Genomic DNA, 27,899 nt, shown 5'->3' with positions numbered 1-27,899 from the left:
TCTTCCCTCTCGTGCTCTCTGTCTCTCATTCTCTCTCTCAAATAAATAAATAAAATCTTTAAAAAAAAAAAAAAGACTAAGCCAGGAAAAGAGGCTTGGGACATGTAAACATGGGGGAATTGCCTGGCATGAAGGGTGAAGGGAGGGAAAAGAAGGGGAGAAAATTTTTCCTTATATTGGCTCTGGGCTCTAAGCAACATCTACTACACTCTGCATGGTAGAAATTGGGCCTGAACCTAGGATTGAAAGAACTCTGTAGCAGTACCGTGAGTCATCTTATTAGGAATTCCAGGAAGAGGAATTGGGCCTTGAGCAGCCAAAATGATGAGCCAATTGTAGGTTTTGCTGTTGCAATTCTGTTCTGTTCTTTTGTAGCCTGGTCTCATGGCACTGTGGGTTAAGGTGCACACTTTGGGCTGGATGGTAAAGTAGAAGCAGGGTAATGACATAGAAGCAGCACAGGGAAAGGGAGAGATCCCAGAACAGCAGGTAATCATTCACAGAATTAAAGGAAGTGCTTCCTTCTTTGGAATTATTTATACAGGATAAATATTCAGTGGTACAATTTATCAATGGATTGAAATGTATGAACATTTTTTTTTTTTTAAGATTTTATTTTTTGACAGAGAGACAGCCAAGAGAGGGAACACAAGCAGGGGGAGTGGGAGAGGAAGAAGCAGGCTTCCTGCCGAACAGGGAGCCCGACATGGGGCTCGATCCCAGGACCCTGGGATCATGACCTGAGCCGAAGGCAGATGCTTAATGACTGAGCCACCCAGATGCCCCAAAATGTATGAACATGTTAAGACTCTAGAACGACAAAGAAATCAGCCCTTTCATAAAGAGAGCTCTATATATAAGGATTAAAGTCTCAAGAGAATGATAGATCCTTAATGTTTTGTTGGGCAAACATGGGTCCTTTCAAATGGACTTTTTTATTTGTTTAATGTACTAACTTAGGATTTCAAGGTCTAATTTCCTTGCTCCTCTTTAGTATCCAGAGATCTCGTTATTCCTATTTGACTATCGCAAAGGGGGTTTAGAGTGCAGTCGTTAAAAAAAAAAAGAAAGAAAAAAAGCCTGTGCATTTGATGTGTTAGGGAACTGAAGTTGAAGTGTTCCCAGCATTCAGCTAGTACTTTCCCTTCTTTCCTGCATTGCCATTTTTAGAGTCAACAAACTCTTAATCTCTTATTCTTACCACTTCATAAATTCTGGGCTGGACCTAGAGAGCAATACAGGTCCTGAGGACATGTGCATGCACAATGATTAAGTTTCCTTGATTTCTTATTTTCTTGTCCTCCTCCTAACTTCCCCTCCATTGCCAGGAACGGCGACTGCTAGAAGCTCAGTCCTTGAGCTGTTTTCAATTTATCATTTCAGGTCAGGATCAATCACAGTATGTCTGTTATCTGTCTAGCTTCTATTTTGCTCCTCTCCCCACCACCTCTTTTACGTCTTCACTATATGACCCCATTAGTCTAAACTTAGATTAATTTGCTATATATCCTTTACAGTCCAAGGGTCAGGAAAGGAGCTCCATCTCTGTTCAGTTCATTTTAAACTAAGAATGGGTCTGAGATCTCTATTTTGTATAATTTGTAATTGGTAAGCCAGTGATGACCCAATATTGTGGTTTTTCTCTTAGTATATTCTGGGACTTTGCTGTCTTGAAACATCCAAGGGCAAATCTGGAAAACTCCTATGCTGACCAGATGGCATCATCTCTGGGAAGATGAAGCTTACATAAGACAGACATAATCCTTGACTCTTTCCCAAAACTGTACCAGGGAGATACTAAAAATCCACAATAAGGACCTCAAGAGAAGACTTCACAGGCACTTATAAAAAGCCCCTAGGAGCAAACCCTTGGCAATTTGGAAGTACAGACCCTGATCCCACCACTAGATCATTTTGGGGGAAATTGTAACTAAGGACTGAAAAAATCCTGGTCTATAAAAATTCACGTTGAAAGGAGATTAAAAAAATAGATTTGAACGGTTATTCTGTGAAATTATTAGGAAATAAAATGCTCCCAGGGAAAAACACTGCCAGCCAATGTTCACTCGGTTCAGCACTTAGAAATTATCTTTGATGTGCAAGTAATAGACTTGAAATTGCTTTTGAAAGCTCTCCAAGACTGTCCCTCCCACTCAGGCTTCATGTTACCATCTAGTGAGTTATGAAAAACCCCAATTTTCCTTTAAGGTAGTTTTTTTCAGGCTAAAATGCCAGGCATTTTCGAAGTTCACACTCTACCTTGCCACTTATGATACGCAGATGTCAGTCATCCTTTCCTCATGCAATATGCACAACAGAACCAAAACTCTGTAGGGAAAAATACCCATCTCAGGAAACCTGGAAAGACTGCAAGAGTTAAAATATTGCCTCATGAGGAAGACAAAGCAAGCTTGGTAACAGGTTAGACTTTTCAAAGGAAAAATATGTAACAGGGCACCTCCGTTGCACAATGAGTAGAACTAACATTCCTAGGCACCTCTTCGTGGTCCATTCTCATCTCCATGACGTCATTGTACATATCAAGCTCAACCTCCTGCCAATTGGACCCACTCTTTATAGAGTAGGATGATGATGGGAAATAGCATTTGGAGTAGAAATAAACAGCAGATAATAATCCATAATTGTTTTTAATCGTGGGGATGAGTCACCCTCAATTTATTTCCAAATTTCTTCTGTCATCAGCTGTTCATTTCTTTACTTTGAAAATCACCAGATTAACACTGCCAAAGGCAGGTAGGAAATGATCCAAGAGCACAATTCTGAAGTATCACATGGTGAGCTGATGAGAAACTGGGAACAAGACAATCCTCAGGAAAGTCTTTTTTGTCCCAGCAAAGGAACCAAAGTGTGAACCTAATTCACACTTTCATTATTCCAATCAGGTTATTTTTATATCAGTATAATTTTAGAATAAGACTTGGTGGGGGATTATTTATTTTCTGGGAAATTCTGTCCATCACTTTGCACACAAGATATCCAAGTAGGTCTAACACCAAAATTCATTTCACACCATGAAATTATGTTCCTTTTACCTTTTTTACTGTTTTCACAATGCCTTCTTTATTCCCTAAATCTTCCTTCTACTCAAGGAATTTCAAAGCAGAATGGCCAAACAGACATTCGAACATCATGAGCATAAGAAATGTGATCTATTTAGATGTGAGCTGTCAAAACCTGGGTGAATCTCCTCTGTCCATCAATCTATCGGGGTCTTTAGATCTGTAAAGTGTAAGCTTGCTATTTTATCTGTATTTGACTTGTCTTCTTGAAGCTCTTTGGGTTTTTTAAACCGATTTAGCCTCTAACTCCTACTCTGGGTTGGAAAGAGGAGATTGGAGTCCAGATGTTCTCCCTAGAAACCAGGTCCAAGTCACAGTCCAACTATTGCAGAAAGACGAAAGATGGATTCTTCGGCTGTCCCTAACATCCTCTTAAAAAACACAAAGCTGCAAACTCAGATTAGTAGCCACTTACTTTTGTCAGAAGACCACTCCCTAACTTAAATTTGCTCTTTACACTTGCCTCAGATGATGCCTATAGTAGGCAGCAAAGTAGAAAAGCTAAAATCCCATCCAATAATTCAGGACAAATGAATATTGGTTTCATTTGAAATCTCTAGATAATTAAATAAAAAACATTCTGGCTGAGTGCCATTTTCCCCTTTGCTTTGATTTTATAGGCACAATCATAAATGTCTGCTACTAGTGAGTTTTCAAATGAGTGGTGCTCAGCCTGGAGTTCAGTGGATAGCAGGGAAATATTGGCTTGGTTTTGGGTTAGCTAATATATTTGCAAATGAATCAAGATATTCTGGTATAGCCACAACCCTTCTAAACCACACAGACTAGGGCGCCTGGGTGGCTCAGTTGGTTGGGCAACTGCCTTCGGCTCAGGTCATGATCCTGGAGTCCCAGGATCGAGTCCCGCGTCGGGCTCCCTGCTCAGCAGGGAGTCTGCCTCTCTCTCTCTGACCCTCCCCCCTCTCTCATTCTCTCTCTCAAATAAATAAATAAAATCTTTAAAAAATAAATAAATAAACCACACAGACTAAATGTCAATTTGTGACAAGTGTCTACATATTCAGTCATGCTAGATGATGGAACTCTGTAGGGGGTGGTGAGGAGGAAAGTTTGTCACAACTCCTTCTGGAAAGTTTCCCCTCCCCTCCACCTTTCACATTAGCTAAAATGAGTGAGCATCAGTTCCTGACGGATTCGGTCAGCCTCCAGGTCCAAGGACTCCATGTGCTCATACTCTTCTTCAGGGGGCTGTTCCATGGGTCCTGTCATTGGAGAGGACCAAACATCCATCCCATGCTCCAGGGAGATGTTGTGGAGGACACAACAAGCCAAGATAATGTGGCTGGACTTCTCTGGTGAATACTGCAGTGCTCCCTTGGATCCATCCAGGCAGCGGAATCGGGAGCAGAGGGTTCGGAAAGTTTTCTCAATCACACTGTGAGTTGCAGAATGCGCCATATTATAGCGATATTCGGCCGGAGTTTCAGGAATGTGAAGGGGGGTCATGAGCCAAGTACGCAGAAAGAAGGAACTGTCACCTGTGGGGAAGGTCCAAAGAAATCATAAATCATTCTAATTGGAATACAAACAGAAAGGAAAATCTAGGAACATATACAGAGAATGGATAAGAAAATGCAGACTCTGGAGCCAATGTGCCCCAGAAAAACCAAGAGGGAAATGTGGTAAAAAGAAGGCATGCCAGGATCATGAGAAGGAAGACATAGGTCTTGGCTGGAAATATCCTTGTTAAAAACAACAGAGAAAAAGGCTGATAGCTTAAAAAAGAAAAGAAAAAAAAAAAAAAAAGGCCACGTCTGAAAAAATGTGGGAAGAAGGTGAAGGCACTGAAGGAAATAAAAATCCCAGATTTTCTGAACTCAGAGATATTGTTCTTTAATAAAAGGTTAGTAAAAACTATCATATAGCAAGCCAATCTTCAAAATCTCCAAAGAGAAAAAGTGCAAGAGAGAAAAAAGCAAATTCTGCCAGGAGAGCTCAAAATACTTGTGAGGAAAATTTCTAACTTTACCATTAAAGTGTCAGGTCTGAAAGCACTACCTAGGGATTTCAGAGTATTTCATAGAAAACAATCATTCATTCTCTCAGTGCTAAGAACAGTAAGATGAAAGTCCCAGTGCCTGTGGCAGAGATCAGAACTCAGGCGTTCCTAGATATTACATTCACTAGAACCATGCCTTTGTAACAGAGAGACTGGCAGAATTTCACATTAACAAGGAGAACATAAATACAATGATACAAATAGTAATAGCGATAAGGAAATCAAATCAGAAGTCAATTAAAATAATAAACACGAGGCATTTTCCTAAGGTGACTTCCTTGTCGAATGATCTCAGGCAGTGTTAAGAACAAAATAAAACTCAAGACTGGGATGCAAAGTCCTGTTACAACAAACAGTACAATGTTTCTATGATGCTTAATTGTCCTGACTCTCTACAGTTGGCAGATGAAATGTCTCACACAGAGGCACAAGCCCTTAGAAATCTGAGACAAATAGGCTCTGGGAGTACCAACTTGCACAATAGCTGTGTTCCTGACCCACTATCAGTTTTGGTAAATAGTTATGAACTGTTCAGAGTCTAGGTCCTGTTCCAAAATATACAGGACTCCTTTCTTTCAGGAGCTTACATTTTTAAGAACTGGATCAACTTTAAGAAAATTTTTTTATGTTTTTACTTATACATAATTGACATATAACAGTGTATTAATTGTACATACTGGAATGGTGTTAAATATTTAAGAAGTCTCATAATATTTTCAAATTTTACATTTAGTTGACTTTTTTCCCCCTAAGTACGAACTATTTTAATTGAACTCACACCTACTAAATACTGAAGAAACTGATGCTGTAAATAATAACGACAATAGTATCAGTGACTCATTGAATACCTACTATGTAGCAGGCACTGTGTTAGGCACTTTGAAAGTATTATCTCTTGGGCGCCTGGGTGGCTCACTCGTTAAGTCTCTGCCTTCGGCTCAGGTCATGGTCCCAGGGTCCTGGGATCGAGCCCTGCATCGGGCTCCCTGCTCCGCGGGAAGCCTGCTTCTCCCTCTCCCAATCCCCCTGCTTGTGTTCCCTCTCTCGCTGCGTCTTTCTCTGTCAAATAAATAAAATCTTAAAGAAAAAAAGTCTTATCTTGTATTATCCAATCCCGACCCTGCCAGGTAGGATATTATCAAACTCATTTTACCAATGAGAAGATCAAAATATCAGTCAGCCATCCTGTGATATGCCATGCAAAGGAAGGAGAAGGAGCTAGTCACTAAATGCTAATGTCAGACTCAGAGTCACAGAAACAATGGTGTAATGCTGTAAGAGAGTAAGATAAACATTTACAGTGAATGCCAAAGCACAGAGATACTAAATGGTATTCGTTAAACATTTCTCTAAGAAACAGTATGAGCCTTAACTGGGGAGACATAAAGGATAAGCTAGTTAATACAGACCTTTTATAACATGCCCCATGGTTATTACCTGATTATAATTCAAGCACCACTGGAAAACAGACACTCAGGAGGGGATTAGGATCAGAATTGCTAAACAGATTACAATTGCTTACATGATCAGTCATCCACAAGACATTCTGGCAGATCTTACCCAAAGCTGCTTAACAAGACTAGGCCAAGAGCTGAAGAAATAAGAACTCAGACTGAATCCTTTGTAGGAGTAGGTACATTTAGATAACAGGAATAAGGTAACGCAATTCTGAAGGGAGAGATGAGAATGAGGAGATGAAGGATGACACCATGGTAAAATTATGCTAAAAAAATTCAGAGGCTCCCATATATCCCTCCTTTGATGGAAACACTATTCTGAATTCTATGTTTGTCATTTCTCTGCATTTGTTTATATTGTATCTAAGCAATATAATATTGTTCTTCTTGGTTTTAAATTTTACCAAAATGATTTCATACTAAAAACAAAAAATGAAGGGACTCATAATCAATTCTACATTTGGCCAATTTAGAACTATTCCACAAATCTGATGGTGTTAAGATATGATTAGCCATCTTATCTTTTTTACCATCTTGTCATCCTCATAATATTGCCAATCTTCCCCGAAATTATTACCCCATTATCCAACAAATCCTTTAGATACCAGTGTTTTCCAAACTTACCTATTTGTACGAATCAGTTGAGGCACCTGTTAAAAATGAATGTCTAGATTCTTTCCTTGAAGATTCTCATTCCCAAAGTTTGAAATGGGGCTCAGTGATGTATATTTTTTTTTTAATTTTTTTTTTTTAATTTTTTATTTATTTGCAAGAGAGAGAATGAGAGACAGAGAGCATGAGAGGGAGGAGGGTCAGAGGGAGAAGCAGACTCCCTGCCGAGCAGGGAGCCCGATGCGGGACTCGATCCTGGGACTCCAGGATCGTGACCTGAGCCGAAGGCAGTCGCTTAACCAACTGAGCCACCCAGGCGCCCAGTGATGTATATTTTTAATAAATTCCCCAGATGACTCCCTTGATCTGGAAAATTTGTGAAACACTACTAGTTCAGGGGTCTTCAAACTAGTTTTCCTGTTAGAGGTAATGGAGGCTTTGCAAGGGTTATATGCTAGAACTGCTAATAGTACTAAGGGAATCAATTTCCACCTGGGTATACTTTTCCCATCCCTAGTGCCTAGCATGTAGCCTGATACCAAAATTGGTCTTAATAAAGATTTGTTGGGGCCCCTGGGTGGCTCAGTTGGTTAAACGACTGCCTTCGGCTCAGGTCATGATCCTGGAGTCCCGGGATCGAGTCCTGCATCGGGCTCCCTGCTCAGCGGGGAGTCTGCTTCTCCCTCTGACCCTCCTCCCTCTCATGCTCTCTGTCTCTCATTCTCTCTCTCAAATAAATAAATAAAATCTTTAAAAAAAAAAAAAAAGATTTGTTAAATGTTACCATATCCATCTCTCCCACTTCCACTCTTCCTGTAAAGAGGGTAATCAGGAAAGTATATAAAAATTTACCAGAGGGGCACCTGGGTGGGTTCAGTCGTTAAGCGTCTGCCTTCGGCTCAGGTCATGATCCCAGGGTCCTGGGATCGAGCCCCGCATCAGGCTCCCTGCTTCGCGGGAAGCCTGCTTTTCCCTCTCCCACTCCCCCTACTTGTGTTCTCTCTCTCGCTGTGTCTCTCTCTTTCAAATAAATAAATAAGATCTTTTAAAAAAAAAATTATCAGAGTTGAGGTGTCTGGCTGGCTCAGTCAGTATAGGATGTGACTCTTGATTTTGTCATGAGTTCAAGCTCCACATAGGGCGTAGAGCCTACCTAAAAAAAAAAATTTGTCAGCTTTCCCTTATTTCCAACTATGTCCTGTAAATACCTCAAAAAAACCGAAGCCATGTTTCCGACTAAATCTGGGGTCCCAAGGTGTGAAGGAAAAGAGAATAAGTAATTCCTACATGACCTTGAAGTCCTTAACAGAGGAACTATTTGCCAAATAGAGTTAATTCTTCATGGGACCTAGTTTTAAAAGTTAACCAGAGGGGCGCCTGGGTGGCTCAGGTGGTTAAGCATCTTTTGGCTTAGGTCATGATCCCAGGGTCCTGGGATCGAGCCCTGAATCAGGCTCTCTGGTCTCCCTCTGCCTGCCACTCTGCCTACCTGTGCACTCTCTGGTGAACAAATAAATAAATAAATAATCTTTTAAAAAGTTAATGAAAGTTAACCACAAGTGACTTAGATATTTGTGCCTTAATTTCCTCCTCCATAAAAATGTTGATATTAGTATTTAACTTTTCAAGAGTTTTGTTTTTTTTTTAAAGGGGAACATTTAGAATCACTCACACTGGCTGTGTTTCCCTTTTTTTTTTTTAAAGGTTTTATTTTTTCTTTTTTAAAGATTTTTTTATTTATTCATTTGAGACACAGAGATACAGAGAGAGAGAGAGAGAGAGGGAGAGAGCATGAGCAGGGAGAGAGGCAGAGGGAGAGGGAGAAGCAGGCTCCCCGCTGAGCAGGAAGCCCGATGCGGGGCTCGATCCCAGGACGCTGGGATCATGACCTGAGCCGAAGGCAGACGCTTAACCATCTGAGCCACCCAGGCGCCCCTTAAAGATTTTATTTATTTATTCATAAGAGACAGAGAGAGAGAGGCAGGCTCCCCGCTGAGCAGGGTGCCTGATGCGGGACTCGATCCCAGGACCCTGGGATCATGACCTGAGCCGAAGGCAGACGCTTAACCATCTGAGCCACCCAGGCACCCTAACTTTTCAAGTTTTTATAACAATTAAGGGGGATAATCCAATACAAACTGCTTACAACACTGCCTGACAAGTTCTAAGTGCTCAGCATACTTTGGCTGGCTTTACAATAAGGTACCAAAGTCATTTCATAAGAAACGAGCTTGGTGGCTCAGTTGGTTAAGTGTCTGACTCTTCGTTTCTGCTCTGGTCATGATGGGGGTGTGGGGCCTGGGATGGAGCCCTGCTCAGCAGGGAGTCTTCTTCTCCCTCTCCCTCTGCTCTCTGTGCTCTTGCTTGTGCTCTCTCTCCCTGAGCGCTCTCTCTCTCAAATAAATAAATAAAAAATCTTAAAAAAAATGAAATTTGAAATTCAAAAAAGGCACAAGGTAGGATTTTTTTTTAGAAAAGATTTTATTTATTTATTTAACAGAGAGAGACACAGCGAGAGAGGGAACACAAGCAGGGGGAGTGGGAGAGAAAGAAGCAGGCTTCCAGCGGGGAAGCCCGATGTGAGGCTCGATCCCAGGACCCTGAGATCAGACCTGAGCTGAAGGCAGATGCTTAACAACTGAGCCACCCGGCACCCCTGGAATTTTTTTTTTTTTAAGATCCTGGAATCGGGACCCGAGCTAAAGGCAGACGCCTAACTGACTGAGCCACCCAGGAGCTCCCGCACAAGGTAGGATTAAGAAAAAAGTCCAGTAGGATAAAGAGAAGGGGGTACACTGATGACAGAATGTAGAAGCAACAACTCAAGAAACTCACTGAGTTCCAAGACATCACACGCAGTACCCTGGCAGCTCTAAACCAATGATTGTGACAGCAGTCTCTTCCCAGTTGGAACAGGGAAGAAATAAAGAATATTAAAGAGAAATAATTTCTGAGCATCTATTGCATGTTAAATACTGTTATGAGCACACTCAGTGCAGATATGATTAGTGGTTTTGAAAGAGAGGTCTTCCAATCCTTCATGTTTCTTTTCATCTCTCACATAATATGTTGTATAGAAGATAACCTTTGTTCTGTTGCTTACGTAATCCTGTCTGCTTTAAAACAAACAAACACACAGAATTAAGCTGCCAGGCTCAAGGATATTATCACTGTTACCCAACTATATTTCTCCCAGCTATGCAGTCACCCCAGTTTGCACTGCTCAATTTTGAATGGAGTCTTGTCCTACTTACATCACTAAGTTAGGCTTCCCAACGGCACTTGGGTAGATCTGTGTAGTGAGCTCCCACAAGAACTGCGGAAATGCACTGTCTGCTATCATTCTTCTTTTTTTTTTTTTTAAAGATTTTATTTATTTGAGAGAGAGCAAGTTAGAGACAGAGAGCACGAGTGACGGGGGGGTGGGGGGGTGAGGGAGAAGCAGACTCCCTGCTGAGTAGGGAGTCTGACTCAACTTAGGGCTCAATCCCAGGACCCCAGGATCATGACCTGAGCCCAAGGCAGACACTTAACCAACCAAGCCACCCAGGCGCCCCTGCTATCATTTTCATATAGGTATCATAGTGACAATAACCAATGACAAAAATCTTGTATTTGTACAATACTTTATAGTGAACTCTCATATATATCACCTAATCCTAACAACAGGTATTACTGCTGTTGGCATTATTTTTAACATTTTACACATGATAAAAGTTAAAGCTCAGTTGTATGGATGTATTATATTTAACCAGATCTGTCCTGATGAAGAATTTCAGCTGTATTTAAGGGAAATGTTTTTGTAGGGTTGTTGTTGCTTTTGTTTCCAACTACAAAACACTGCTGCAGCGTAATTTTATTTCACATCACCAGTGTTCAGATTTATGAACATATGCCTCAAGATAAATCCTTCGAAGTGAGGCTCTGGATCAAATATTATGTTTTTAAACTTTAATAAAATGTCTTCTAAGTGTTCTTTTTTTTTTTTTTTTTTTTAATTAAGGCTCAGAGAGTTCTCATCTGAGGTCTCATTAAAACAAGAACAGGGCTGAGACTTAGGTCTATAGATTCTCAAATTTCATTCTGTTCTGCTACATCATTTTTCTATGGCTACAAAATGAAGCATGTGCACCTGCAAACTTACCAAGCAGCCAGCTATCTTTGTGCATTCCGGCTTCAAAATGACTATTGAGGGAAGACTGCTGCAGCACGGCATAGTCCTGTAGGCTGCCTGGCCAGTTGGTCTCCACAGTCATTAGCACCCCTCTGATGTCACACACCATCAGGCAGTTTAAAGAATGCAGGCCTTTGCGGTTCACATAGGAGAGGTCTTCAGCATTTGGTGCCTTGATTGCTACATGGATACAGTCAACCACCCCTATCACCCCTGGCATCCCTGCCAACCCATAGAATTCATCCTTTAGAGCCTGCACGGAGGCTTCATCAGCTGGAAAGCGAATGAACTGTGTGGCTCTTTCCACAAGTGCTTCAGTTACATTAGCAACACAGCGACTCATAGATGCCTGACTGATTCCAATAGCATCTCCCATCCGAGTCTGGAAGGAACCTGAAGTATAGAAGCCCAGTGCTGCAAGGATCTGTGTCTCTGGGCTAATAGCTCTGGATCTCTGAGTAGGTCTAGAAAGACTCGCCCCCAAGAGCTCCACCAAGTAATAAATGAACTGTCGAGGAAACCCATACATGGACATCAAGTATTCATCAGTGACGTCATCCAGCTTAAAGCGGTCCAATGTCCGGTGACCTCGGCCATAGAGTAAGAGATCACAGTCAAGTACTGTTATTGGTATAGCCATGGTACATGTAAATGTGATCTCTCCTTCCCTCTGCTACTTTTCCTGAATTCCTCCTCCCAGTGAAGATGTTGGTGCAAGAAGGTATTTAAGGAAGTGTCAGAATTCAGCAGCTAACCATCAGTTAAATGGCTCTGGCATTTATAATCTTCTCTCTGTAAAGGTTAAAAGAAAAAAGCATTAGAAACAGACCAAAGACTTTAAAGTGATTCAAAGGGTACAACAACTCCTTTTCTCAAACTTCCAATCTGTCCAAGCAAAAGGTGCTATACCTGTAACTCTGGGTTTTTCTCCACTAACTCATGGCTGCACATAGGCTTGCTGTGGTTTAAAAGATAATGGAAGCTGTTTTGTATGTAGCAGAGCAGCTCCCTCCACACTAGAGTTTGTAAAAAGAAGGAAGGAAGGAAGGAAGGAAGGAAGGAAGGAAGGAAGGAAGGAAGGAAGGAAGGAAGGAAGGAAGGAAAAGAAAATGGGAGATGATTTTTGTAGCTCACTTAATGCTTGGTATTTTAACCGGGGAAGAGCAAAAGATTAATGGAGGCGGGGCACCTAACTGGCTTAGTCCCTACAGGGAGGGTCTCTTGATCTCCGGGTTTTAAGTTCCAGCCCCATGTTGGATGTACAGATTACTTAAAATCTTAAAAAAAAAAAATTAATGGAGGCGATAGCGTAATTATCCATAAGGCAAAAGAGGTCTGCTCCTAACTACACAGGCCACGAACTGGCTAACATGTCTTAACTACTCAGGTCAGGGATTAGTCACGCCGGGTTTCATTACCCAAGCCTTCTGGCTCCACCTGTAAGTATGAGAGGGACGTGAGGGGTGCTCAAACCAGTCTAGCAAGAGAGATGGAGGCAAAAAACTGCCCGCAGTCCAGCCTGGTAGACACAGATCGTGTGCTCTAACAACCGGCTATCCCTTCTCCCCCGAAATCCAAATCCTGAGGCTGAGGGCCAGGAAGCAAGGAAGCCCAGACAGGTTGGAAGAAAGGCGCAAAAGAGGCTGGGTGAGCCAGAGCTGGGATGCGACTCCGTCACTTTTAAAAGGTGCCTTAGAAATGATACTTAGAAATCTGATTGCGCCGGCCACTCAAAGTCAGCCAAGGACCATCGACCCACCTCTCCGCGGCTGCAGCGTTACCAGCAGCACTCCCCACCCACCCACCCACCCACCCAGCCGGATCCGGCCCTCCACTGGAATCCGCGGCCGCGCACTAGCCGCCACGGCGCTCACCATAGGCACCGCCTCCTCGCGTCAGCGGCCTCCCCACGCTGCGTTCTTACTGCCGCTTCCGCGGCGGCGTGCGGTTCGGTGGCGCACATTCCACACTTGGCTCAAACGTTCTCACCCTTTAAAGGACCCCCGTCTTTACGCCCTTCTTTCCTTCTGAGACACTTGGAAAAATTGGTGAGAAAGATTTACATGGAAAGGAAATCAACTTTTATGGTAATTAAGAGGAAAGAGATGAAATAGGGCGTCCAAACTGTAGCGAAAGTGCGGATGAGGTTAGGCAGCTATATTTCCCCCATAGCCCTCTTCCTCCCCCCGCCTTCATCCAAGCGGATGAAAACAAACACTAACGATGGCGGCGCCGGGAGTCGACCGGCCGCTGGGCTTAAGGCGGGAGTGATCGCTTGAGCTGTGAGGGCACTCTTGCAGAGCGCCAGTCAACGTGAGTGCGACAACTCGCGCAGTCCTGGGAGTGAAACACCCGGGGCCCATGAGCCACGAGCCTCCTGAGGCTTGAGGTATCTATCTGCGACCCCTGCTGTCACTGCAGCTCCGGGGCGTAGAGTCCTCAGCCAGGAGGCGCAGCTGGCCGGCCCCAGGCCCCGGCCTCCGTAATGAGAGCCCAGAGCCAATCTCTGTGTCGCAGCTTCGCAGGTACTAACTTTAGTGGGGATACCCCCAGATCATTCAGCGCCCCCGGGTGGGGGGCAATGGATCTGCGGCCTATCGGGTACCTCCTTGTGAGGACTAAGCCGAGTAGCCGCAGTACAGTCCCCAGAGCTTTCTTTGGGAAGTCGGGTTGATGTAGGCCCCGTTGGCCCTCGATGGCTCTTAGTCTTAACAGAAATCCACAAAGCTTTCGTCTCTACTTTCTCAGCTTTTTGGGTTATTTGTAAGGCTTTTTGGAATTTGTGGGACCTTAACTCCGGGATTGGTACCAATATGAGTGAGGTAGGTTTTCATTCAATTAAGATTTGTTGGAAAAACAAACAAAAAACTTGCTGAGTGCCAAATATGTACTCCGCGTGTAGGTGAGGGTGACTGTTGACTAGTGAAAAAAGGGACCCAAGGTTCACGACTATCTTCTTACTGGCAGTGGAACGACCTGTGGAAACCGGCGATCCATTCTCATTTAATAAATCTCTGGGTAAGTGGCTAAACACCTTTTTGGGTTCATCACTAACCCATCTCCGTTTTCACTCTCCAAGTCAGTTCTCAGTTTGCCTTGTCAATTGATCGTAGCATTTCACTTTTAGTATTTTCCCTTCAGAGAGAGAGAGCTGGATCATTATACTTAGTTTAAAACTCGTCTCCTAAGACGGTAGAATTTATTGAACACTTTCAGTAGGAGATGTGCAGTAATAAAAACAGATCCTTTCTTTACACTAATTTCTAGGTTTTCCGGTGTTTTATTAATGTTAATCCTTTTTATATGTGGCTGTTGTGGCCCCAGCTAAATTACAAATTTTGTTTTCAACTCCATTTTTCAGCTGAGCAGAAATACTTGTGAAATGGAATCCTGAGTTAATATTTTTAATGCACAGTGGATGATGAATAAGTGCTGAAGCAAGTGTCAAATGTACTGATTCGTATAATAAGATAAATGCAGTTAATTCATGCACTGTTTTCAGATTGTACCCTTTTGGGTATAAAGTTAAGGCTATGGCAACTTTTGAGATTCACATTTCATAAAAATTGCAAAACACTGGGTTTTCCATTACACTTAACAGTTCTTATTGTGTATTTGTATTTTTTCCCTTAAGAGTGGTTATTAAAATTGAATTTTTTTTTTTAAGATTTTATTTATTTGACAGAGAGATAGCGAGACCAGGAACACAAGCAGGGAGAGTGGGAGAGGAAGAAGCAGGCTTCCTGCCGAGCAGGGAGCCCAATGTGGGACTCGATCCCAGGACCCTGGGATCATGACCTGAGCTGAAGGCAGATGCTTAACGACTGAGCCACCCAGGCACCCTAAAATTGAATTTAAAAAATTGCATCAAAAACTGCAGATCTTGAGCCCCTAAACACTCCATATTATATTGTTTTATTTAAGGACTAAGAATCAGCTGGACACAGTGAAGTCCTACCATATATGCATAATGGAATTATGCTGTATGGAGGTGGAGACAAGAAATCTTTTCTATTGTCTGTCCTGCCCCCATCCACCCTGATTTAACTGTATTAGCTTATATGACCTCCATGACTCAGAGCAGGGTGCCCATAGCCTAAATGCAAAAAGAAGGTACTAACTTTTGAGCTTTCAGAAACCCAAGTCATACTGTGTGAGTGATTTTTCAAAGATAATTTTGACTATTTAGAAAAAGTACCCACTCGATAAGGTGCATTCCCAATATTCTGCATTTATATTTTGCTCAAGTGGGAGTGAAAGGTTTGTTTTGGAATCTTTATCTGGAGAGAAGTTATTTAATCTTAGCAATACCTAAAACACCAGAAATTTCATTTTTAAAGATTTGTTTATTTATTTATTTGAGAGAGAGAGAGCACGAGAGTGCGTGCGCTTGCAGCGGGAAGGAACAGAGGGAGAAGAGTCCCAAGCCGACTAGGCGCTGAGCACTGGGAGACTTGGGGCTTGATCTCATAACCCTGAGATCAGATCTGAGCAAAAACCAAGGGTCCCGCACTTAACCGACTGCACCATCCAGGTGCCCCTGAAACTTAAGTTTTAAATATTTCTTTTCCTTCTAAAACAGTTTTTACTGTATTATGGAAGAGATGAATAATTATATTCATAACACTGGTTGGAATGCTGCTTAGATTAGAAAATGAAGAGTAACCTAAAAAAATTCCTCGGTTTTGACCTTTTATTATTCAACTTCTTTTTCGTTTTTGTTTTTGTTTTGTTTTTTTAAAGATTTTATTTATTTATTTGACAGAGAGAGACACAGCGAGAGAGGGAACACAAGCAGGGGAGTGAGAGAGGGAGAAGCAGGCTCCCCGCGGAGCAGGGAGCCTGATGTGGGGCTCTATCCCAGGACCCTGGGATCACGACCTGAGCCAAAGGCAGTCGCTTAACCGACTGAGCCACCCAGGCGCCTGTTTTTTATTTTTTAATGGCTTGTATGTTGACTTGAGAGTCTTCAAATACTTTACTAAAAGTTTTTTTTTTCCCCCTAAAAGTTAATTCTTTTTTTCTTTTTAAAGATTTTATTTATTTATTTATTTGAGAGAGAAACAGCACGAGAGGGGAAAGGGTCAGAGGGAGAAGCAGGCTCCCTGCTGAGCCGGGAGCCCGATGTGGGACTCGATCCCAGGACTCCGGCCGGGACCATGACCTGAGCCGAAGGCAGTCGCTTAACCAACTGAGCCACCCAGGCGCCCTAAAAGTTAATTCTTGAATAAAGTTTACTTAGATTTTATATGTGGATGATTTGGAAGCCAATTTGGGGTGTTGAGCTGAGTAAGGAACAATTTTTTCATGCATGGGTTTAATAGAGGAGAGGGTGCATAGGTTGCTGGTCCTTGCTTCCTCTCAAATTGTGGAGACCAATAAAAACTGTAAGTAGTCCTTGATACGATAAGGGCATACAGCCAGGAAGAATGCAAAGGAGGCTATCTAGGCCTCTCTGCCCATGGACCATCAACAAACTTTTCTTACAGTTTGGGTTTTAAATCTTAAAAGGATTTTAAATCCTTCAGGAATGTAAAATCAGTTTTAAATCTTTTAAATAGGTTTTTAAATCCCTAAATAGTTGTTTTTAACTGTAGAGTAAACTGTGGGCCAGTTTATTAGAGAAATCCTCTAGGGGTGCCTGGGTGGCTCAGTTGTTAAGCGTCTGCCTTCGGCTCAGGTCGTGATCCCAGGGTCCTGGGATCGAGCCCCGCATCGAGCCCCGCATCGGGCTCCCTGCTCAGCAGGAAGCCTGCTTCTCCCTCTCTTGCTCCCCCTGCTTGTGTTCCTTCTCTCGCTGTGTCTCTCTCTGTCATATAAATAAATAAAATTTAAAGAAAAGAAATCCTCTAAATGCCAGTGTAGGTGGCACAGGAAACTTGTTTTGCCCTCATGGTGTCCCCCATATGTCGTTGGTTACAAGAGAAGGGACCACTACTTACAAAAACAACTCAGTTAACATGAACAGTTGACTGTCGGTCAGTAGTATCTTCTTAGTAAAATAAAGGTAAATAAAGAATTTATAGAAGTTCTAACTTAATACTGTCATTTTGGAAAATGCTGCTTTCACTTTTGACTTTTGATTCACACAAATGTGAAAGAAATACGGAGTTAAAAATCCTTTTATATTCTCTCCAGTCTTAAGGTTTGTCTGTTCCCCGCCCCCTCCAATTCCTTCTGTATTGCCCACAACTATTAAGTCATTAGGAAAGAGATAATACTGAGAAATACTGAAATTTAGATGTCCTCTTTTAATTATAAGTTTAAGGGTGTTTTTACTCCTGAATCTATTTCTGTTGGAATTTTCAAGAGACCAGATATTTGGCCTTATTTATTCTTTGGAATAAATAGTTAATTAAGCATGGCTTTATCTTTATTCCCACCTCCCATTTTCTTTCCGTTTGTTTTACTTATGGTTTCTTAAATTGAATACTTAAGTTTTTAAATTATAAAGTCATTTAGAGCTATACATTTTCTTCTGAATGCTTCTTTTGCTGTATGTCATTTTTTTTGTTGTCAGATACTCTCCATTTTGTTAATTTCTAAGTAATTATAACTTTCGTTTTTATTTCATTTTTTATTATAAAAAGCTTCTTAGTTTATACATGGTTAACTTTTTGTTGTGTATTTCTAGTTTATTGGATTATGGGAAAAAGCATCTTGGAAATTTTTTTTAATAGTCAAGAGTATGATTAATTTATTACATTCCTTGAACTGGAAAGAATGTGAAAAGTTGAGTTAAATAACAAGACCTTTATTGAGGGTCTCATATATAGGAAGTGCTCTTTACAGGAACTATCTCATTTAATCCTCACCACAACTTTATGAGGTAGGTATTACTTACCGACATTTTATAAGAAAGGAATCTGAGATATAGAAAGATTGGATGACTTGCCATGTATACCATTACATATATAGAGACTTGGTTTTATTATTCAGATCCTCTGTATTTTTGTTTATATCTACTTGAGCTGTCAAAGAGGTATGTTGAATCTTCAGGTTATAGTTTTGGTTTGATCAAGGTCTCCTAGTATCTCTAGGAATTTTTGCTTTATGTATTTTATTGCTATATTACTTATATATAAAGGTTTATGGCTGTTATATTTTCTGAGAGTATTTTGTCATTACTCAGTATCCCTTTTAATCTCATTTCATAACTTTTGGCCTAGAATCCTGCTATAAATAATACTACCTTTTTTTTTTTAAGATTTTTATTTATTTATTTGACTGAGAGAGACACAGTGAGAGAGGGAACACAAGCAGAGGGAGTGGGAGAGGGAGAAGCAGGCTTCCCACTGAGCAGGGAACCCAATGCGGGGCTCGATCCCAGGACCCTGGGATCAGGACCCGAGGTGAAGGCAGACGCTTAATGACTGAGCCACCCAGGCACTCCAAAATATTGCTACTTCTGCTTTCTTTTTCTTTTCTTTCTTTCCTCTTCCTCTTTTTTTTTTTAAGCTGAGTATTCTATGCTTATTTATTTTCAAACTTCTTTGTAACTCTTAGGTAGGAAGACTATTTCAGTTGTTTAAACCTTTCTGTTCTGTTCTTCATTTGTCTACAAAGAACTTTCTCAATAGGAAAGAGGATCTCTACAATTTTTTTTTTTTAAGATTTTATTTATTTATTTGACAGAGAGAGACACAGCGAAAGAGGGAACACAAGCAGAGGGAGTGGGAGAGGGAGAAGCAGGCTTCCCGCGGAGCAGGGAGCCTGATGCGGGGCTCGATCCCAGGACCCTGGGATCATGACCTGAGCCGAAGGCAGGCGCTTAACGACTGAGCCACTCAGGCACCCCGAGGATCTCTACAATTTAATAATAACTCTAACGCCTAGAAAGTGGGGAAATTAATGTTTTGTCTGTTTGTACTTGAACTTGTACTTAACTATTTTTTCTTAAATGTTACTGATTTGCCATATTGAGCTTTTCATTCTGAATCTAAAACATTTAAAAACTCTTATGTTAAAAACTGGAAACAGGGACGCCTGGGTGGCTCAGTCAGTTCAGCAACTGTCTTCAGCTCAGGTCATGATCCCAGGGTACTGGGATCGAGCCTCATGTCAGGCTCCCTGCTCAGTGGGGAGTCTGCTTCTCCCTCTCCCTCCGCCCCTCCCCCCCTGCTTGTGTGTGCTCACATGCTTGCTCTCTCTCTCTCTCTTAAATAAATAAACTCTTAAAAAGAAAAAAACCCTGGAAAACAGATTTTTTTTTAGTAAACTTTAGTTAACTTTTCCCAGTTTTGTTTTGTTTTGTTTTTAGTAGACTCCATTTCCAGGGTGGAGCCCAATGAGGTTTTTTTTTTTTTTTTTAAGATTTTTATTTATTTATTTGACAGAGACAGAGATAGCGAGAGCAGGAACACAAGCAGCGGAAGTGGGAAAGGGTGAAGCAGGCTTCCCCTTGAGGAGGGAGCCCGATGTGGGACTCGATCCCAGGACCCTGGGATCATGACCTGAGCCGAAGGCAGATGCTTAGCGACTGAGCCACCCAGGCACCCCCAATGAGGGGTTTGAACTCACAACCCTGAGATCAAGACCTGAGCCAAAATTAAGAGTCAGACACTTAACCGACCAAGCTGCCCAGGCACCCCTAAATTTTCCCAGTTTTAAGGACTAGAGATATTATCTGGAGTCATTTTTATATAATCTCTTGCCAAATTATTCAGTTGTTTCTTTGAAATTATTTGCCTTTTGCTTCTTTGTTGTCTCTGTCACCTTAAATCTAGTGTATCACCAACTCCCCATCTGGATTGCTAAAGTAGCTTCCTAGCTGGTCTCTCTGTTTCTTGTCCCTTTACTTTACCCTCCCTTCTCTGTATTCAAATTAATGTCCCTAAATCTTACCCAAAGAAGAATCTGCATTGACTCCCTACTAATCTTTTAGAGCCTCTTTTGCTCACTTTCATGACTGCCTAATAATCTGGCCATACTTACCCACCTTATTTTTCTTTACCCCTTTACATGAAAATTCTCAGTTATGTATTTCCTAATTTTGCTTCTCCCCTATTCTTTCTCCTCTCCCTCTGAGACTCCACTTACACATATATTAGACCTTTCCCTGTGTTCCGCCATGTCTCAGGTAACCACATGTCTCATTTTGTACCTGTTGTCATGGTATGATTAAATACCTTAAATCATGCCCTTTAACTCTCAAAAGTATCCCGAGAGTACATGGTCACTTTGTGTCTTTCATACACTGTTCTTTATTTTCCGTCCTTTTGCCTTTCTGTACTTCATTCCTGATACTTTTTTTTGGCCTGTATTCACGTTCAGTGTTTCTATCTTCTGGTCTAATCTGATGTTAGACTCAACCATTGAGTTCTTTTTTTTTTTTTTATAAAGATTTTATTTATTTATTTGAGAGAGAGAGAGAGAGAAACAGCATGAGAGGGGATAGGGTCAGAGGGAGAAGCAGGCTCCCCACTGAGCCGGGAGCCCGATGTGGGACTTGATCCCAGGACTCTGGGATCATGACCTGAGCCGAAGGCAGTCACTTAACCAACTGAGCCACCCAGGCGCCCAACCATTGAGTTCTTAATTTAGTGTTTTGTTTTTTAGTTCTAGAATTTCTACTTGGTTCTTTTTGCAGTGTTTAGTTCTCTGTGAAAATCCTCAATTTTGTGCTTTATTTAATTGAACATATTTAGCATAGTAATTTTTTTTTTTTAAGATTTTATTTATTTATTTGACAGAGAGAGGGAACACAAGCAGGGGGAGTGGGAAATGGGAGAAGCAGGCTTCCCGCCGAGCAGGGAACCCGATGCGGGGCTCGATCCCAGGACCCTGAGATCATGACCTGAGCCGAAGGCAGATGCTTAATGACTGAGCCACCCAGGCACCCCTAAGCATAGTAATTTTTAAGAATGTGTCTGATTTTTAACATACTTCTAATGTCTGTTGTATATGTTAGATTTGGGTCATTTGGATTTTATCTCCATGAATGCCCAGTTTATTTTAATATGTGCCAGCTAGTGTATATAAAAAATTGTAGAGATAATTTGGAGGCTAGGGTGACATTGTTTTCTTCCAGAGAGAAATTACATGTGTTTCTGCAGAGGCAAAGACAGACCTTATCCCACATTGTTGAAGATGAGTGATGTTTAAAATTTTTCATAATAAAAACTTTAAAAAAGTTATTTTGAAATCATACAAATTACAACTACATTTAATTGTTTTCTGAGAGAAAACGTATCCACTGTTTTTGTAAATTAAAAAAAATTAATACAGCAATAGCATATTTATCTGGGCTATTATGGATAAAAATGGAAAGGAGGAACAGAGATGGACTGTGAAGAACAAGGAAATACTTGGAGAAAAAGGAAAGGAAGAAAGACCTATAATAATATCTGTCATCTCTGTCCCTTTTGTCCTCATTTTGTGTGCTAATCTTAAAATTCAACCCATTACCTAATGTAAAATGGTATGGCTGCTTTGGAAGACAGTTTGGCAGTTTCTCAAAAAGTTAAATGTTGAATTACCATATGACCCAGTAATTCCCTTTGTAGGTATATATAAAGAACTGAGAACATATGTTAACACAAAAACTTGTACGTGATGTTCTTAGCAGTATTATTTATAATGGCCAAAAAGCGGAGATAGCTCAAATGTTCGTCAACTGATGAATTAGTAAACAAAATTTGGTGTAGCCATACAATGGAATATTATTCAGCCATAAACAGGAATGAAGTACTGAGACCTTCTACAACATAGATTGAACCTTGAAAACCTTATGCTTAGTGAAAGAAACAAATCACAAAAAGACCACATATTATATAATTTCCTTTATATGAAATGTCCAGAATAAGCAAGTCTGTAGCTACAAATCATAATATTAGTGGTGGCCAGGTACTAGAAGGAGGGAGAATTGGGGAGTGACTGATAACAGATGTGGAATTCCATTTTAGTGTAAAGAAAATGCGATGGTTGTGCATCTTTGTGAATATACTAAAAAGCAAAAATCTGTACACTTTAAAATGGTGACTTTTATGATATGTGAATTGTATATCAATTTTTAAGAAAAACTATATAAAACGATTAAAAAAAAATTCCTAAATCACCCCTCCCTCTGCAGTTCAAAAGCTCTAGGTCTTTGTCCCCTTCCTTCCAAGCTATTCTCTAGTCCCAATCCTGTGCACTCTGTAGTTTTCAAAACTATCTTTCCTTGCTACCTTATACTCAGATCTTTACAACTGTGTTTCTCTTGTGCCTACACTGACTCCTGATGATTTGGGCCTTAGCATTCTGTAGATCCCATAAACTTTCTCTTTTATATGTTTGCCATGTTCACAAGTAAACATTTTCTTTCAACTTGCCCATTCTTATCTCAGATGTGTAGTCTCTCATATTGTCTTGTTCTTTTGCATTTTTTTTTTTTAAGATTTTATTTATTTGCGAGAGAGAGAATGAGAGACAGAGAGCATGAGAGGGAGGAGGGTCAGAGGGAGAAGCAGACTCCCCACTGAGCAGGGAGCCCAGTGTGGGACTCGATCCTGGGACTCCAGGATCATGACCTGAGCCGAAGGCAGTCGCTTAACCAACTGAGCCACCCAGGCGCCCTCTTTTGCATTTTTTTATGTTTTATTTCTATGTGCAGTCTGTAAGTTTTTATTTTTTAATTTTTTTTAAAAGTTTGGTTAATTTTTTTAGTGATCTCTACCCCCAACCCCAAGATCAAGAATTGCATGCTCTTCTGACTGAGCCAGCCAGGTGCCTTCAGTCTGTAAATTTTTAAATTATGAATTCATCTAGCTAAAAGTTGGGAGGAAGGGTTGTGAGTGTGGCCTGTCAGCAGGCTCTTGATAACCCAAGGTTGTTGAAAGCTTCTCCCAGCGCTGTTTCAGGCTTGCTTCTGCCTGTTTCTAGGGGTTACAATGGTTCTGGGACCAGTTTTTAGATTAATTTCTTGGCTTTTTATTTCCTTATCATGAATGTAGGTAATGTAATTTTGGATCTTATGTCTAGGTACTTTACTGACTTAATGTTTTTGAAGTTTTGAGAGTGATTTTCCCACCTCCCAACCTTGCCATGGTAGGATGACAAACCTCTTTATTACTTTTCTAGGATTCTTCTGGCCTCTGTGATCAAGGAGCACTTGGCTCTGCAGTTTTGTGCAAAGCACTGGGTTTCTACCTGCCTGTAAGACTGAGGTACTATCTCCCACCCCCATGCTTGTTCTCATATATTCATTAGGAGAACCTGACCTTGGGGGCGCCTGGCTGGCTCAGTCAGAGAGTGTGACTCTTGATCTCAGGGTTGTGAGTTCAAGCCCCACATTGGGCGTGGAGCCTACTTTAAAAAAAAAAAAAAAAAGAACCACCTGACCTGACCTTGCTTCCCATAGACCTCAGCTCCCTGGCATCAGTTTTTCCCTTACATCTATGGCATTGACTTACCTTTTCTGGAGCCTGGGCTTTCTCGATATTTCTTGTTCAGTTGTAGGTCACAACTTTTTATTGTCATAATTTATCTGCATTTTTATGTGCTTGTAGCAGGAGGGAAGACTAACAACATCAGTTCAGTCCACTTTGTTGGATGTCCCCCTCAGAGAATGACTCCTGTGTATCATGACACAGTGCATTGAAGTCTTTGTCTACTTTACTCCAAGGCAAGGATTTTTTTTTTTTTTAAGATTTTATTTATTCATTTGACAGAGAGAGAGACAGCGAGAGAGGGAACACAAGCAGGGGGAGTGGGAGAGAGAGAAGCAGGCTTCCCGCTGAGCAGGGAGTCTGATGCGGGGCTCGATCCCAGGACCCTGGGATCATGATAAGGCAAGGATTTTCTGTGACGGAGTTTGTAAGTACAGCCAGAGCAGTCATTCAGATGTTTGAAAAACTGTATTTGAAATAGGTTTACAAGGAGATAGACCTAGTTTTAGAAAATTTTATGCGAGGTGCAAGTTAAGTTTTCTACCCTGTTACAGATCATTTGATGAGAATTGATTTTGTTTGTTAATTTAAAAATTTTTTTTGAAAACCATCAGATCTACAGAAATATTGTTAAGAATTTTACCATGTACTCTCATATACTCTTCACCTAGATTCACACATTGTTCGTGCTTTACCGCATTGCTTTGTCATACAGTATATGTCTCTGTGTGTCATATGCTATATAACATAATAATATATAATTTCTTTTTTCCCTTTCCCTTTTTTTTTTTTGCTGGGCCCTTGAGAAAAGTTACATGTATTTCTAAGAACAAGAGCATTGACCGGGGCACCTGGGTGGCTCAGTTGGTTAAGCGACTGCCTTCGGCTCAGGTCATGATCCTGGAGTCCCGGGATCGAGTCCCACATCGGGCTCTCTGCTCAGCAGGGGGTCTGCTTCCCCCTCTGCCCTCTTCCTTCTCGTGCTCTCTGTCTCTCATTCTCTCTCTCTCTCAAATAAATAAATAAAATCTTTAAAAAAAAAAGAGCATTGACCAAAGTGTAATTGTATCGAATTCAGGAAGTTTAACATTAGTGTACAGTTACTAGTATGCCTAGTATACATTCATCACCAAGTGTTACCGAGTATATAGTCAGTACCAAATGTTACCAATTGTTTCAATTCTGTTCTTTATAGCAACTTCTTTTTTCAGATTTTATTTATTTTATTTAATTAATTAATTTATTTATTAAGATTTTATTTATTTATTTGACAGAGAGAGAGATAGCGAGAGCAGGAACACAAGCAGGGGGAGTGGGAGAGCGAGAAGCAGGCTTCCTGCCGAGCAGGGAGCCCGATGTGGGACTCGATCCCAGGACCCTGGGATCACGACCCGAGCCGAAGGCAGACGCTTAACGACTGAGCCACCCAGGCGCCCTTTATTTATTTATTTTAGATTGTATTTTTAAGTAATCTCTACACCCAATGTGGGGCTTAAACCAAAAACTCTAAGATCAAGAGTTGCATGCTCTGCCAACTAAGCCAGTCAGGTTCCCTTATAGAAAACTTCTTAGAAGTCTATGATGGGGGCGCCTGGGTGACTCAGTCAATTAAGCGACCCACTCTTAACTTCAGCTCAGGTCATGATCTTCGGGTCTTGAAATCAAGCCCTGCATCAGGCTTCACACTCAGCGTGGAGTCGGCTTGAGATTCTCTCTCCCTCTGCCCCTCCCCGCCTTGTGCAGGCTTGTGCTCACTAGTGCTCTCTCTCTCTCAAATAAATAAATAAAAATCTTTGGGCGCCTGGGTGGCTCAGTTGGTTAAGCGACTGCCTTCGGCTCAGGTCATGATCCTGGAGTCCCGGGATCGAGTCCCGCATTGGGCTCCCTGCTCGGCAGGGAGTCTGCTTCTCCCTCTGACCCTCCTCCCTCTCGTGCTCTCTGTCTCTCATTCTCTCTCTCTCAAATAAATAAATAAAATCTTAAAAAAAAAAAACTTTGAAAGTCCATGATCGGGGCGCCTGGGTGGCTCAGTCGTTAAGCGTCTGCCTTTGGCTCAGGTCGTGGTCCCAGGGTCCTGGGATTGAGCCCCACATCGGGCTCCCTGCTCGGCAGGAAGCCTGCTTCTTCTCCCTCTCCCACTCCTCCTGCTTGTGTTCCCTCTCTTGCTATGTCTCTGTCAAATAAATAAATAAAATCTTTAAGAAAATGAAATAAAAGTCCATGCTCAAGCATTGCATTTAGTTGTCATACCTCTTTAATTGACTTTATTCTAAAACAATTTTTCAGCCTTTTTGGGGGGGGGCTCTTTCATAAGATTGACATTATTGAACACTACAAGCCAGTTATTTTGTAAAATGCCCTTTTTTTAAAAAAAGATTTTATTTATTTATTTGAGAGAGAACAGAGGGAGAGGGAGAAGCAGACTCCCTGCTGAGCAGGGAACTCGATGTGGGGCTTGATTCCAGGACCCTGAGATCATGACCTGAGCCGAAGGCAGACACTTAACTGGCTGAGCCACCCAGGTGCCCCTAAAATGCCCTGTCTTTTAATTTAACCTCATCTAATTGCTTCCTCCTGGTTGGATTCAGTTATACTGTTTTAGGAGGAAAGCTACATAAGTGATACGTCCGTCTTACTACATGACATCAAGAGGAATGTAATGTCAATTTTTAAATCATTGGTATGTTTCTTTTCATTATTTTGTTAAGATTGGATCTACCAGACTTCTCTGTAAGTAATAGTAATCTGCGGGAAGATTATGTAAATATCCCATTTGCCAGCAAACTGTCACACAGTGGTTATCATCTACTGGTGATTTTCCCCCCCACTGGTGGTTTTTATAATTTTGTTATTCCTTATACACTTAATACTTGACTACTGTGAAGAAGTATTAATCTGGGGCACCTGGGTGGCTCAGTCGTTAAGCATCTGCCTTCGGCTCAGGTCATGATCCCAGGGTCCTGGGATCGAGTTCCGCATCTGGCTCCCTGCCCAGTGGGAAGCCTGCTTCTCCCTCTCCCACTCCCTGTGCTTGTGTTCGTGCTCTCGCTATGTCTCTCTCTGTCAAATAAATAAATAAAATCTTTAAAAAAAACAAGAACAAAACATCTAATTCACCTGATTAAAAAAAAAAGAACTATTAATCTTCCCCCATTTATTGTACATCTGCCTCTGAAACCAGTGTTGGGGAAAATGTGAAAGTCCTTGCTGTAGAAAAAATGGCAAGAAAAGATTGTCTCTGCTCTTCCATTGTTAGCTGGAAAAGTAAATATAAAATTGTGAGTTTTAATTTCAGTGCTCCCCAGACCTCATATTCGTGCATGATAAACATGAGTTTAAAAGTGCATTATGGAGGGGCACCTGGGTAGCTCAGTCGGTTGAGCATCTGACTCTTGATTTTGGCTCAGGTCATAATCTCAGGGTCATGAAGTTGAGCCCCAGTCGTTTCTGGGCTGGGCATGGAGCCTGCTTAAGATTCTCTCTTCCTCTCCCTCTACCCCTCCCCCACCCCCCTCTCTCTCTCCGGTGCTTGTGCACTTTCTTCCTCTCTTAAAAGAAATCTAAAAGTGGTTGATAGGTACAGCGTTAAATTCTTACCAATCTTGAAAATAACGTTTGTGCTGAGCATCTGTCAGTAATTTTTTTAATTGTAGGCAAAATATCCTATAATCTCTTTAATAGTTTTTGAGGTTACTATTTTGTACTTTGCATGAATAGAAATAAGCATTATATAAATATGAAAGCAGTATTGTTAATATGCCAGGAGTTGTTACTCAAAACAACTGAATTTGGTTAATAATATCCTAAAATAAATCATGGAAGTGTTAACTTTTCAATATTAGATTAGTTCCATATATAAATTGCTTTTCAAAAAACCTAAAGTTTTCAAGAGAATTAGGAGACAAGCCACAGACTGGAAGAAAATATTTGCAAAAAACACACATCTGATGAAAGACTTATCCAAAATATACAGAGAACTCTTAAAACACACAACCCCATTAAAAAATGGACCAAAGACCTTAACAGACACTTCACCAAAGATACACAGATGGCAAAGAATCATATGAAAAGATACTTAGCATCATATGTAATCAGTGAAATGGGATATACATACAAGGTTATTACAGTATTATTGGCTATATTCCCTATGCTGTACTTTTCATTCCTGTGACTTACTTATTTTATAGC

At 41.2% G+C, this 27,899-nt stretch overlaps 2 protein-coding genes across 6 annotated transcripts in view; one reads left to right on the top strand and one right to left on the bottom strand.

The window, feature by feature from the left end:
- Positions 1–4,075: 4,075 nt before the first annotated feature.
- On the bottom strand, positions 4,076–13,319 carry HARBI1 (harbinger transposase derived 1). 2 transcript variants are annotated; one of them, XM_045893797.3, is made up of 3 exons: positions 13,218–13,319; positions 11,314–12,135; positions 4,076–4,579 (listed from the first exon to the last, which is right to left on the bottom strand). In XM_045893797.3, exons 2-3 carry the CDS (start codon positions 11,981–11,983, stop codon positions 4,200–4,202), a joined length of 1,050 nt encoding a protein of 349 aa, XP_045749753.1. In that variant the 5' UTR covers positions 11,984–12,135; positions 13,218–13,319; the 3' UTR covers positions 4,076–4,199. The 2 variants fall into 2 exon arrangements, with proteins under 2 accessions (XP_045749753.1, XP_045749754.1); XM_045893798.2 differs by lacking the exon at positions 13,218–13,319 and adding an exon at positions 13,103–13,137.
- Positions 13,320–13,520: 201 nt separating this feature from the next.
- The window catches only part of ATG13 (autophagy related 13), a 54,674-nt gene continuing 40,295 nt past the window's right edge, over positions 13,521–27,899 (top strand). For 3 of the 4 annotated variants that reach the window (XM_064576520.1, XM_045893784.2, XM_064576519.1), the window contains exons 1-2: positions 13,521–13,868; positions 14,246–14,361. The gene's annotated coding sequence lies outside the window, so the exon portion shown is untranslated. The remainder of the gene's footprint in view (positions 13,869–14,245; positions 14,362–27,899) is intronic. The other variant, XM_064576521.1, reaches the window with a different exon arrangement.

Source organism: Mirounga angustirostris, unplaced genomic scaffold, assembly GCF_029215605.1.
Source record: "Mirounga angustirostris isolate CCGP_5_RB_7025 unplaced genomic scaffold, mMirAng1.0.hap1 SCAF_13, whole genome shotgun sequence".
NCBI classification, from domain to species: Eukaryota; Metazoa; Chordata; class Mammalia; order Carnivora; family Phocidae; genus Mirounga; species Mirounga angustirostris.
This window is presented reverse-complemented; position numbering and strand designations above follow the sequence as displayed.

Bases quoted from the DNA above. Each gene is read 5' to 3' on its own strand.
- HARBI1 (XM_045893797.3), bottom strand. From the start codon at position 11,983: ATGGCTATACCAATAACAGTACTTGACTGTGATCTCTTACTCTATGGC. The intron at 4,580-11,313 runs GTAAGTTTGCAG...CCTTCCCCACAG, and splicing joins CAAAGATAGCTGGCTGCTTG to GTGACAGTTCCTTCTTTCTG.